At 32.8% G+C, this 13361-nt stretch overlaps 1 protein-coding gene across 6 annotated transcripts in view; it reads right to left on the bottom strand.

Annotated features, from left to right (window-relative positions):
* Nucleotides 1–3631: 3631 nt before the first annotated feature.
* ADGRL3 (adhesion G protein-coupled receptor L3) overlaps nucleotides 3632–13361 on the bottom strand; it is a 956872-nt gene continuing 947142 nt past the window's right edge. For 4 of the 6 annotated variants that reach the window (XM_070372461.1, XM_070372464.1, XM_070372466.1 and 1 more), the window contains one exon: nucleotides 3633–11812. In XM_070372461.1, the coding sequence (XP_070228562.1) occupies nucleotides 11013–11812 (800 nt within the window). In that variant the 3' untranslated portion in view covers nucleotides 3633–11012. Of the gene's footprint in view, nucleotides 11813–13361 lie in introns of all 6 variants that reach the window. The other 2 variants (XM_070372463.1, XM_070372465.1) reach the window with 1 other exon arrangement.

The raw sequence follows: 13361 nt of genomic DNA, 5'->3' as shown, positions 1-13361 counted from the left end.
TTCCCCTTACTACAGCAGACATAAAAAATTCACTATGGGATTCCTTCTTACTAATCTTAGATGCAGCTTTCAAAAGGTGTGTTCCAAGCAGACATTAACATTTGATCAGTTGTCACTAGAATAAAAACTATTTGACATCCTATCATTTTATCCATGAAAGTTATGTGTTAAGTAGGTTGGTAATTTAGATGTATTAATTCTAGGTATTATTGCTAACCATTGAAGGAGAACACTAGTGGCTGTGAGAACCCAGCATAAGTGGTTATTTCTAATGAATGGTTACTGATTTTTCTCTTACCTTCCAAGGGGTCCTCCCTGCTATTCCTGATTAGAGAAACGTTTAGGAATCAATATTAGTTGTTTACTAGAACTTAAAATAAAAATGTGAATTGGATGACCACCAGGTAAATATTAGCTGGGCATTATATTGAAGAAACTTAATTTACTATCTGTTATGCATTGTTAATAGTAAAAATGTATATCCTTCATTTTACAAGCAACTCATTTTTACAGTGAGTAGATTTTTGAATAGCTACATTTGTAAATAGCTGTGCAAAATACCAGGTACATATATGGTTTGGTAGTCATCAAATTTCCAGGAAAAACTTGAAGAAACTTTTGTTCCACGAAGTTAATTCCTGGTATTTATCTTTGAATTCTGCATGATCTAAAACTAATAACTGACTTCTTTCTATATGATAATATTCATGGACTTGAAAATGGTGATAGAAACCCAGATATTCTGAACAAGAGTTTTTAATCTATGAATTAAAAAATGAAAAATATATTTAATAATCCAGTTGATTTATATTTGAACAATATATAATTTATCTTCACAAATTGAGAGAAAAACCATTTAGATGATTAATCAGACTCACCTGAAGATAAGAAATTTTCTTTGTAATTTTCTGTATATCATTTCTGCTTTAAAGAGAAACTTTATAAATTTTGAGCATATTTAAACGTTTTATTTGGAGAAGGAAATGGCAACCCATTCATTCCAGTGTTCTTGCCTGGAGAATCCATGGACAGAGGAGCCTGGTAAGCTGCAGTCCATGGGGTCGCTAAGAGTCAGACACGACTGAGCGACTTCACTTTCACTTTTCATTTTCATGCATTGGAGAAGAAAATGGCAACCCACTCCAGCCTTCTTGCCTGGAGAATCCCAGGGACCAGGGAGCCTGGTGGGCTGCCGTCTGTGGGGTCGTACAGAGTCGGACACGACTAAAGCGACTTAGCAGCAAACATTTTATTAATGTTAATACTTACCAGTATTTATTAAACTGTTAACTCTGTGATTCTCAGCTCAAGTTGCATATTAAGTCACCTGTGGGCTCTGAAGATTAATTTATACTTGGTCACCACCCAGAGATTCAGATTTAATTGCTATGGAATGAGGTGTGTGTTTGTTTTCCTTTCTTTTCCTAATATACCCTAGGTGATTCTCATTGATGACAGGGCTGAGAAATACTGAGCTATTTTATTGACCTTTATAATAACATAGGAAAATAGCAAGAGAAGTTTAATCATCCTCTTCAAAATAAGAGAACGAAATGTAGCACAATTATTGTGTTTCATAGGGATTTGAATCAGTCTCTCTTTGTAAATGAGAAACACGATTGTTGAGTAAAATTCTTTGTCTCCAGTGTCTGTTGCCAAATGGATATTTTATGTTAGAAGATAGGAAGGTATATTTAAATAAAGGGATTCTATGACTAGGCAGAATTCTTAAGGTGTCATTCATGTTAATTGCTCTTTCTCCACCTACGGAATGGGACCAAACATTTAGGGCCAATACTTTTGTAACATTTTATGATGAGTTATAAAACCAATTAATATTGAAGGAGTCACACCTACAGCATTTCATTGATGTAAAATACTCAGGAGAAATAAAAAATGCAGTTGTAACAAAAGTGTTTTGGGCAGTGTTTTACCAACTGAGTTCCATAGGTTAATAGTTTTAAATTGTTGCTCTTCAGATTCCTTCAGGATTTTAGGGCCAAATAAGTTTAGGAAACAACACAATAAATACTCCTCTTTTACTCTGCAGTACATTCTCTGAAATCTTATGATAAAAAGTTATGTTACCTTGTTTAGCCTGACATCTCCCCAAAACGTTTAAACTCAAAGACATTTTTTTTTTCATCAAATGAGACTTGCTGAAAAACAGCACACACATAGAATTTATTTAGTACGAAAAATCTGTTTTAAGATGTTTTTTTTTTTTGAGAATTTCATGTGTGTCAAGTACATTATATATCCCATACAAATTAGGTATTGCATTTACTTTAGAGATGAGATGCTCTATTCTTAGAAAAGTAATTTTTCAGAAGTGTACAGTCAGTGACACTTCTCTATTTCTGCCAACTGCTTAGTAAAATGGAGTTTGCATAAACTTTTAGCTCTTTAAAAAGCAGGCTTCATGTTTTTCTGAAAGTTTCCTTGAATATCTGTTTTCACTCCTTTATTTAAATAATAAGTGAAAGTAGAAGTGTTAGTCACTCAGTCATGTCTAACTCTGTGACCCAGTGGACTGTAGACCACCAGGCTCCTCTGTCCATGGAACTGTCCAGGCAAGAACACTGGAGTGGGTTGTCATTCCCTTCTCTAGGGGATCTTCCTGACCCAGGGATCCAACCCAGGTCTCTTGCATTGCAGGCAGATTCTTCACCGTCTGAGCTACCTCTTTTCAACTAATCATTTAGTTGATGAGATTAATTCAATGGACTTTGACCCCCAAAATCTCTTTTTTTTTGAACCAAAAAAGAGATTTTGGCTCAAAACTCACTAGCTCTATGACTCTGAGGTATGAATTTCAATTTCCTTTGTGTGAAAAAATCCATTTCACCATATGATTGGAAAGATCAAATGAGGCACTGTAAAGTGTCAGGTACACACTAGCCACTCAAGAGTTCCTGATTTCTGTTTCCTTTTCAAAGTATTTTTTTTTTTTTAATGAAAATGTATTTTCAACATTACAAAGTAGACACATCTAAATTACATTTCCTCTAGCTGAAATTTGTACTGATGTTAAGAGTTAGTAAACCAAATAATCAGAATCCCTGACAGTACAGAATGATGATTATACAACGTCTACCTTTGCGATCTACAACATTTACTATTTATCATGCCTTTTATTCAAAAGAAGAATAGTGGTGGCTCAGATGATAAAGACTCTGCCTGCAATACAGAAGACCAGGTTCAGTTCCGGGGTTGGGAGAATTCCCTGGAGAAGGGAGTGGCTACCCACCCCAGTATTCTCGCCTGAAGCATTTCATGGTGGGCTACAGTCCACGGGGTCGCAAAGAGTCCAACACAACTGAGCAACTAACACCTTCACTTTCATAGAGCACCTAATTCTCCTTTGAGCCAAAGTTTCATTGGTGACTGATTCCCCTACTTGCCAGTTTGAGAGCAGGAAAAAGAAATTGATCAGGCAGCAGATACAGGACTGCATTTGATTATATCACATCATTGGCAAACTTTAAGAGCAAACACTAAGTTCTGAATTTAACTTTCTGTTTTCCTGGCAATAACGAATCAACTCATAGACACCTCAGATGGCAGCAGTTTTCTGAAAACATAAACAAAACAGTTTCTTGTTTTATTTTCAGCTTGTCAGAGGAGATTAAAGGGGTGGGGATAGTAAGAGTCCATGTTTCAATTATTATCTTGCAGTTGAAATACTGTTTCCAAACCAGAGTTTGGGTATTACCATATAATAACAGTGACTACATCACTTATTGTTTACTGATATTTTTTATTGAGGTTTGTAGCTTATGATTTTACATGTGATTGTACAGAAGATTTAAGGGGGAAAAAAAAGTTGGAAACGTTGTACAAGGGAAAAATCCAATAGATTGAAATCTGTTAAGTGTGTATGATAATTTTAATGCCATGTGTAAATATATGAGAATGTAAGAGACCAAAGCCTGCAATAGCTATATTCTAGTATCTAAAAAAGTGATTTTTATCAATGAGAAATGGTTCATTATTTGTTAGTTTTTAAAATAAACTATCATTTTTAAAAAGATGTATTTTGAATTAGATTTAATGTTTGGCAAGTGGGAAAACAGTATGAAAAAACTTTTTAAATTATCCTTCCATTTTCCAATATATTCACAGAAACCATTAAGGGAAATCAAGTTGACCCTCTCTACAATTCTTGACTTTGTAGTTCATAGGCAAAGATCAGTGTTAGAATATACAAATAAGACCTGTTTATAAATGAACACATTCTGATTGTCCACAGCTGCTTCAAGACATATCATCTTATATTATTTAGGATGGTAAAGGAAATCTCTATTTTCAAATGAGGCATGAAAATCAATTTTAAATGTTTTTTCCTAATCTCTTGATTCATGATGTCATTCAAAACATAAGACATGGTGACAAATTGAAATTCAAGGCATTAAAAAATGCACTAGAGGACAAGGCAGTGGTCAGCGTAAGAAGACATTCTGTTTAGTCACTGTATCCTGAGTTCCATCCCCAAAGACCTCTACCAACTACCAAAGAGTTGTTGCTATTTTGCCTTTTGAGGTCAACCAATATATTTCATTTTGAATCTGGCTCTATTTTACCTGCTCCACTTTCAGAAGAATCAGAGGAATTCTTAACATTTAAAAGCCAATTTAGGTATGGATTTTATACCTATTTCCCTGCCAATATATTGTGAAATTCTGTACTCTTGGGCCATTGAGACAAACTTAACTCCTTTAAAATTTAAAATTATCCAACATTGGGCTAACTGTAGACTTTAATAACCTCTCCCTCAGACCACAAAATGGAACATTTTCCTTTTAAAATTATTCATTCTGAATGACAATGTTTACCTAAATAAGAAACTTAGAAGGCATTACTTTCTTCTTCTTTCAAGCTCTTTCGTTTGGCATTTTAGAATGAAAGAAGCACTGGGAACTTTTAGCATACCTGGATTATGGAGTACTTTGATAACACGTCATGTGTACAACTGTCTGCAGAATTTTATGAATTGACTACAATAACTGAAGAGAGAGAAGGACTTGAGAGTACTATTTTCAGCATTGTTAATTATTTGTATTATTCAGTCTCAAAGTTTATTCATATATATATATAATGAATTAATGATTATTGCTTAGTTATGAATTGTTTTGCACAATGTACATAATTCCAATTTAATGTTAATTTAATGTTATTAGAAAGATTCATAACAAAGCTCTAAAAGGTACAAAGTTACTAGTAGCATTAACTATGTTGACATACAATAGAGTAAGCAGACTACAGCGTGACTGTGAATTGAGGCAAAAATACTTCTATTTAAGAGACATTTATAAAATATTCATGTTTCCTTGAGACAAGACTAAACAAGAAATATCTAAAGAGGGTTAAAAGTGTTTAGTGTTTTCTGTGGTAAAAATTATAATATGGTAAACTTAAATTTGATTTTTTTCAATACATCAATAACATTTGGTACAGTGTTTAAGATTTTTATCACTCTAAGTAATTTTATTATTTTTTCCTAGATAACTTTTCTCTGTATCTCTAATTTAGTTCTAGTTACCTCACCATGAATTCAACTTGGTTCTGCTCTTCTGTACATATTGTGGTTGAAAACACTTTATTACTTCAACAGAGGTTTTGTTCCTTATATAGTCTTCTATGACTTCTTCACATAAATCAAAGTTCTCCTTTCACACGCCTTCTTAAAAACCATAGTTTGTATTTACCTTTGAAATACTCTAAGGGGATATGAGTTTAGAAAGATTTGTGTGATGTACTATTAAGAGACAGAAATGTTGAAACCAACACATTTGAATAATAACTTAAAGATCGTAGATATTAAAGAATTGCTGGCTTTTAACTTCTTAAGAATAGGGAATGGCAATAACTTTATTTCAAATGAGAAGATGCAAAACCATAACAACTATCTGTTTCATTGCAAAAATCACAAAGTTTGCAATAATGTAAACAAGCTATTTCCTCTGCAAACAGGAAATAAAATAAATGGCATATGGAAGTATGTGTACAGATGAAAGTTGACTGATTTCCTTTTTAAAGCAAAGAGGAAGTAATCAAGTTAATTAGCAAATAGGAAAGTTCCTCTTCTGGCCTAAGCAGGAAAGAAGAAGCTATCAACACTTGAACTTATTTTAGTCTAGAAATGAAAATTTAGATATTTGTCAATATTCTTCAGATGATTATATAGGGACCTTTTTACTACTGATTACAAAATTGAATTTATGGTTGGGATCCATCGAATTTATTTTACAAGCTCAAAGATGATTCTCATGTAGAATTCATTTGCACAAAAATGCTTCCATAAGCTATTTTGCAATGTTGCTGCTTCACTTTTGTGCTTCCATGTTACTAATTTTTGTGTAGAAATCTAACATAAGACATATTTAAAGTATTACTTAGAAATGCATAATTACTTATGTAGTGAGCTATAATTAGGAATTGTTAAACATGAGCTAATTAATTCTTAATATCTTGATACTATTATTATAGTACATTGGGGAGATCATACATATTGCTATTTTATATAAAATATATATTTGTTAAAGAAGAAAGGACATTCTTGTCAGCATTTTCAGAGTTACTCAAAATCAAATCAAATTAGGATTTGGGTTTTTATTTTTTTCTTTCTACATTTTTCTCTCTCTAAATATGAACTGATTACAGACTAGTTCTACAGTGGTTTTTGAAAAATGCCATAAGCAGTTGCACTTTGGTACAGTACTGATGGACAGCTTCTAAAAAAATGAATTATTCTTTCACTAATAGGAGGTGATGATTTTGAAGTCAATCTTTAGACAACCTAGAAGAAATATTTTCCTCTCCCTTTTGGTCTCCACAATTAAACAAAAAGTTAGTCTTTGAAGTTTTTAATGTCATTTTTTAAAGCAGGCAAATTACAATGGATTTGCACAGGTTTGAGGGAAAAAGCTGCAGATATTGCCTGACTTTAAGTTTATGGGTTCTTAAATAATTGATTTATAATATATCCTTTTTTCCATTATTATGAAAACTTTTGTTATACCAACTAAGTTAATATTAAAAAATTTAAATATGAAATCTTAAAAACCTTTCCTCATAATGTCAACATTTTTAGGCTAATGGTAATTTAAAAATACAAATCACAACTACATTTTAATTTCAGTCATTATAAATTTGTATTACAGGAGGTGAAGGGGTGTCCTTTACCTGCATTTAATTACTACATTATATTGACTATTTTTAACTTCAAGATAATTTTTCATGCCAATTATTTTTTGCCATTATGATTATTTTAGCATAACAATTTATTATTTAACTATAGTATTTTTAATTTTAATAGAGTGAAAACAAAAGATGCTCAAAAACTTAATTGGAATTCCTGCCTATTTCTCCTCACAAAATTTACATTTCTCCATAAATATTATCAATTAGGAACATGGGCTATGCAACAATCCAACATTTTCTAAATCAACTAGACATGAGGTTTGTAAGCTAATGCCCTATTAAAGTATCATGTGAAACAGACCTCAAAAAGGAAACAAAATTGTAAAATGTTATAAAAATGTTATTTTACTTGGAAATAATAACTTGTTTCACTGCATAACTTTTACTTCCAGTTCTCCAAATAATGTACAATGTAGTATAGTATGTTTGGTGAAAATTTACTTTTTGATGGAAAATCAGATAAATACACCAAAATATGCAAATAAAAGGGTGATGAATGTCACAGAGTACTGAAAATATAGGGTCAGCCAAATATGATTAAGAAAATTTTAAAGTTATTATCAATTGCCACACATGAAAATGCACATGAAAGAAGATTCAAATTCAGGAATTCAACCCTTGCTAGTGTAACGAGGACTAGAGGAATATATGATAGACATACACAAATTTCTATTGAAATGTATACATAATTAACTCTTTAATCCACTATTTTGTCTTCACTATAGTCACATTCAATTTGGGGGAATAATCTCTTCTTGTGAAAGTCTTTGGGATCCTAAGTCTCTCTGAAAGCATACCAATTATGATGTATGTAAGTTCAAAAATCTGACCCTTTCATCTTGACATAAGCACTTGGTGGTTACCAACAGGACTGAAGGGCTTTCCACATCAGTCTATGTATTCAAGTGATCTTCTTCAACTTGGACTATGTAGAGCTGGGAGATTATCAGCTTCAAATTTCCATATAATGAAACACAAAAAATAATGGTCAGGGAGGTAGCAATAGCAGAAAATCAGAATTGGCATCATCAGCAAGCTGAATTGAGGTAGTTTCCCCATTATTCTGTGAAACTAGCTTCTTATTGATGGAGTTGTTTTCATATAGATTACTTTTGGTTTGGCAAAACTAGCGTAAGTACTCATAAATCCACAGACTACATTTGTGTTTCTGAAATCACCTTAAGCATGTCTAAAAGGGATTCGTTCATTATCAAATGTATTCTATATACCAGATAGACTAACCACCTTTTAGGAGCTAATATTGCCATATGTGGTAATTGAAAACCTAATTACTCATAAAGCTTGTGGTTCTCCTGTAACTTAGAGACAAGTGTAGACTTAAAAAATATTTATGTCAAGTGACTAAAAGGAATGATGCATAAGATATTTTGAGGTGATATTAATTTAAGGTTATGATGTACTCTGGCCCAGTACAGAATTTTTTCTTTCGTTTTATATTAAAACTGAATACATAGATTACTGGCTACTCTCTAAACTACTCTTTCTAATCTTAATTCAAGAAATTAATTTATAGGTGGCTGATGTTTAAATTTTTTGAAAAAATTAAAGAAAAAAAATCACCAAGAAATCATATAATACAATTAGAAATTATAATTTGGCAAATTCATTCTAACTTTGCCCTAGGAGGGTCCCCATGCTTGCACACTGCTGGTAAAGATTCTTCAGTAATTGGAGATCTAGAAAGTTTCTTTGAAAGGACTTTTTCCCTCTCATTTTATCTATACATAGAAAAACAACCAAAAAATAGCATAAAAATGTCTTATGTTTATAAAATGGGTATTCTCTTTGCCATTATTCTTGCACTTTTAGCTAATGGAATGAATTTAAATATTTAACATCAAAATGAAGAATACAATGGAGGAAAAAATATGATCCTTCTTTTCCAAATACTTTAAATCTCTGATTGAAGCTGACTTTTATAATAAGCCGTGTGACTGAAGCTGGCTTATAAATAAGCACATAGTAATCTACATATTAACCTGCTTGAAAGTAAGTTATGCATCTTATTTCAGCCAACATAAAAATGCCCATCTCATTATTCTCTTATATTTTGTCTGCAAAAACTAATTTTGTGCTTAGTTTATTCACCTAGGCAGATTGATTTCTTTAGCACGGCTCATTTGGGCCACAGAGGATTAGCAGAATTTATATACTGAAAACAGAAGAAAGGTGAGAAAAATGAAAAGAATAATTAATCATATAGTACATACATCAATACAATATCTTCTAAATCTCAATCAGTTGTTTATTGGTTGGCAAACAAGTTTCACTTTTACAACAAATATTAGTAATGAGGTCATCCAACTTTGAGACCATACAAAATGGATCATAAATTTAAAAAAAAATTGTATGTGCTGCTAATTTACCTCTTATAATCCTACATTACTTAAAATCATGTCAAATAAATAATTTTCCTGTTAATAAACAGAAGAGTTTTCTTTTTTAAATCACTTTAAAATAACTTGACCTTTTGATTCTTTCTACAATTGAGTGTATTTCCTTTAAAAATTGGTAGTGCAGGTGCCCACTTAGGGATCAGACTGAGTATTCAGCACTTTCACACCTATGGGATACCGTTTTTCACATGCAGAAGCCCCACTAGTTCTACTGACATCTCTTGACTTCTAGAATCATAGCTACTGTCTTAGTGATGAACTGCTTGCCAAATATGCTTTGCATTACAACAGATGTGCACTGTAAACATAAAAGTTCTTCCTGCTCTAACTTGCAAAAATGCTCTTGGAAATATTCTGACTGAATAAAGATATATAGTGAGGGAAGGAAGTCTAATTTTATTTATTTTATTTTTTTGTAAAAAATAATTTGTTTGCATTACTAGAAAATGATTCTTATAAAGTGATAGCTTCATTTATTTATTTATTTTTTGCCAGGTGAAATTTTAAAGAAAAAGGGAACGAAAGAAAGAAAAGAAAAGAAAGAAATGAAGAAAGAAAGAAAAGAAAGAAGAAAGGAAGGAAACTTTGCTCTTACTGGTAGACAAACTTGCAAGACCAGCACAAAAGAAAAAGAAAATTTCTTTTTTTTTCCACTACATTAACAGGACTCAAATTCTGGAGGAACAGAAAGCAGACTACATGTGCAATGCTAGTATCTGTACATTACATAGAAATTGTTCAGTTTTTTTTCTGCCATTAGTTTATCATCAGTTAATACAGCAAATCATAAAATATGCATTTAGCATATAATTCTAGAATTCCCCTCCATTTCATTATTGATTTTGTTGTTTGATTTTGCACACCACAGCTATTCCCACTGTGGTGAATTCAGGTTGTGAATGACTAAAAACCACTATGTGACACAGTTTGCTTTGCTTTTATGTTTGTGCAACACTCCAGTCTAGATGCAGCATTGTTACTAACTCCGAACAACTGCTCTGGCCTTTGAAAAAATCAGGTCCTTGTAATTATAGTAACAGAGCATCAGAGATGTTAGAACAAACACAACATAATTCAACAAGGCCACAATGAGTGCCATTTTCTTCAAATCTCGTTCATTAACATAATGAAGTCTCCATCTTGGGTGCGGGGGGTGAAGGGCAAGAAAGGAGAGGGCACAGGGGAATTTCAGCAGTTATCTTTCTCCCCTGGGCTGACCTAAAAATCCCAGTTTAAAAAAAAAGAAAAAAAAAAGGAGTCTGAGAGTTTGTGTTTGTCGTTCAAGAACAGCATAAAGATTTAAAAGAACACACATTATTACCACTGCGTATATCAACTCAGCACAGTCTATCAGGTGTTAGCAGTCTTGTTGGCTTAAATTTCTGTCATCTTCTATAGGCTAGTGACCAAATGAGCTGGTCCTTTTGAACTTCCCTCTGGAGGGGTCCCATCTTTGTTTGGAGGAACTATAAACCCATCACTGCTACCGCGACCTAGCTGGTAGTAGGTGTGTAGCTGATGGACGTGGTTTCTGGAGCCTAGGTTTGGCATGCTTTTGTAGTAAACATCTTCAGCATCGCCACATTTGGCCGGTGGGGGTTCCGTCTGGGTGCTGGTGGTAACACTCTCTGCAGTGGGCACACCAGCCAGTGCTGGCATGCTGGTGTAGAGAGAGTCCCTGTGGGGTGACTGGAGATCTTCTGTGTGCTCGTTGGTTAGCAAAGGGAAAAAGCTCTCACTGTGGTCTTGGGGGATCCGCCTTCTGGTATAATGGTGTAGCTGATGGTTCTCTGTGGAGTAGACTCTTGGGGGCAGCAAAGGAGCATCTGATTCCTCATGAATCAATTCCAGGCCCAGACTTTCCTCATGGTTAAAGGAGGTGGCATCATCCAGGACAATGGCATCATCTTCACTCCCACTGCCCAGGTTGTTCACCAGCTTGTTCATCAGATTCCTGTTCTGTTCGCTGGAGCGCTCATGGTTATTCAGGTAAGACGGGATATAGTTGGAAGTGAGTTCCTTCAGAATCTTTTTCTCTAGGGCGGTCTCGTTATGGTTATAGCCACGGTCTATGATTTGCACACAGTTGCTCAGGTATTCACCACTGGCAATGCTGTAACTATTGCCATGGTTACCATTCAGTGGTAGAGTATCCATGACACTTGTATCCCTGGCATTGTTCAGAAGCCCCTCTGAAAAAGATCACAAAACATTATGACATTCATGTCCAATTGACCATAGAACACATACACAGAGACACAAAAGCAGAAACACCCGACTATGAAGTATGTATAAATTGGTAGCAATTTGAATTAAGTATAAAATGTTTGGAAATAAAAAAGTACTATTAAATCTATATATACATATCTATATAAATATATATACATATACTTGGACAATTGATAGAAATCTTTTAAATAGAAAATAAGTATTTACAGTAAATCTCTAAAAGAATTTTAAAACTCTATAAATTTGCACAAAACCCTATAACGTTCCATACAAACATTGCCTGACACTATTTGAAATGTATTTGGTTATAAGTTAGGAAAAAAACACAAAATTTTCTGTAGCCATTCACAGCTTTCAATTTATACACACCAAAGTCAATCAATAATTCATTACCTTTTAATTTTATGTGTTGTCTTAACATTGAAATAGGTATAGAATTAACATAATTCATGGTGTGGTACTTTGAATGTACTAATCAAAGTAGAAGATTCAAGCACTGTCTAATAATTTGGTATGTAATTTTGTAAAACTGAGAAATCCCTATACAAAAACCACAAAAGGATTATGTTAAATTTGTCAGAATAATATAGTTATTAAATAATGCCTAGGTAAATAAATGGCACACCAAAATAATTTGCAAATGGGAACTTTCAAAACAGAAATATTTTGATTTACTTTCCTTTTTTTTTCTGTTATAAGCACTTTGATTACTATTATATATCCATTAGTAATTGTTAGGGTCATTAGATAATTCTACAAAAGAATGTATAAAACATGGGATCTAATTCCTAAAAACATAGTGTCAGTATTTAAGATTCCATTTCATAATGAGTGATGACTTTGTGTGCATATTAAACTTTGGGTTTAGAAGAGATTAAACATCTTATTCTGGGAAGATACAGCTGCAGTGATATAAATCTGACCATATGCTTCTTTAAGATTTTTGCATTTTCTTGAATGAACAAGAAACCAAGAATCAATAATAGTTACATAAATTACTTCAAATGCAACCACAAAATAAAATAAAACACAAACATTTAACCAATACTGCTAAATAAGGGTACTTCTTTATAGAACAATTTTTTTTTAAGAATTCCATTAAACTTCTCAATACATCATTAACTTGTGAAAATATAGCATTCATTCTATATCTGTGATGCAGTTATGTTTACCAAAAGTGAGCTAGTTCATTACTGGTTTAAATAAAGTGTTCCAAATATATCAATTTTTATATGGACTTCTGATGCATACTCTGTATTCAAGTAACACAGTTTTCAAAAATAACAATGCACTGAATACATTAAAAAAGCAGCCATCACAGACATAGGGTGAAGCGATTTATTTTCATGTTATAAGATATCTTGTAGACAAATCCACGATGTTAAGAAAAAATAAAAGTAAATGTTTTTTAAAGGGCCATATGTGATGGGTGATTGCTGCTGCAGAGGCTGCTATGGTATGCTTGATGGTTATGGTTGAGCAACTGATGCATTGAAACGTGTTTATTATTTC

This window comes from Bos mutus, chromosome 6 (assembly GCF_027580195.1).
Source record: "Bos mutus isolate GX-2022 chromosome 6, NWIPB_WYAK_1.1, whole genome shotgun sequence".
In the NCBI taxonomy this organism is placed as follows: Eukaryota; Metazoa; Chordata; class Mammalia; order Artiodactyla; family Bovidae; genus Bos; species Bos mutus.
This window is presented reverse-complemented; position numbering and strand designations above follow the sequence as displayed.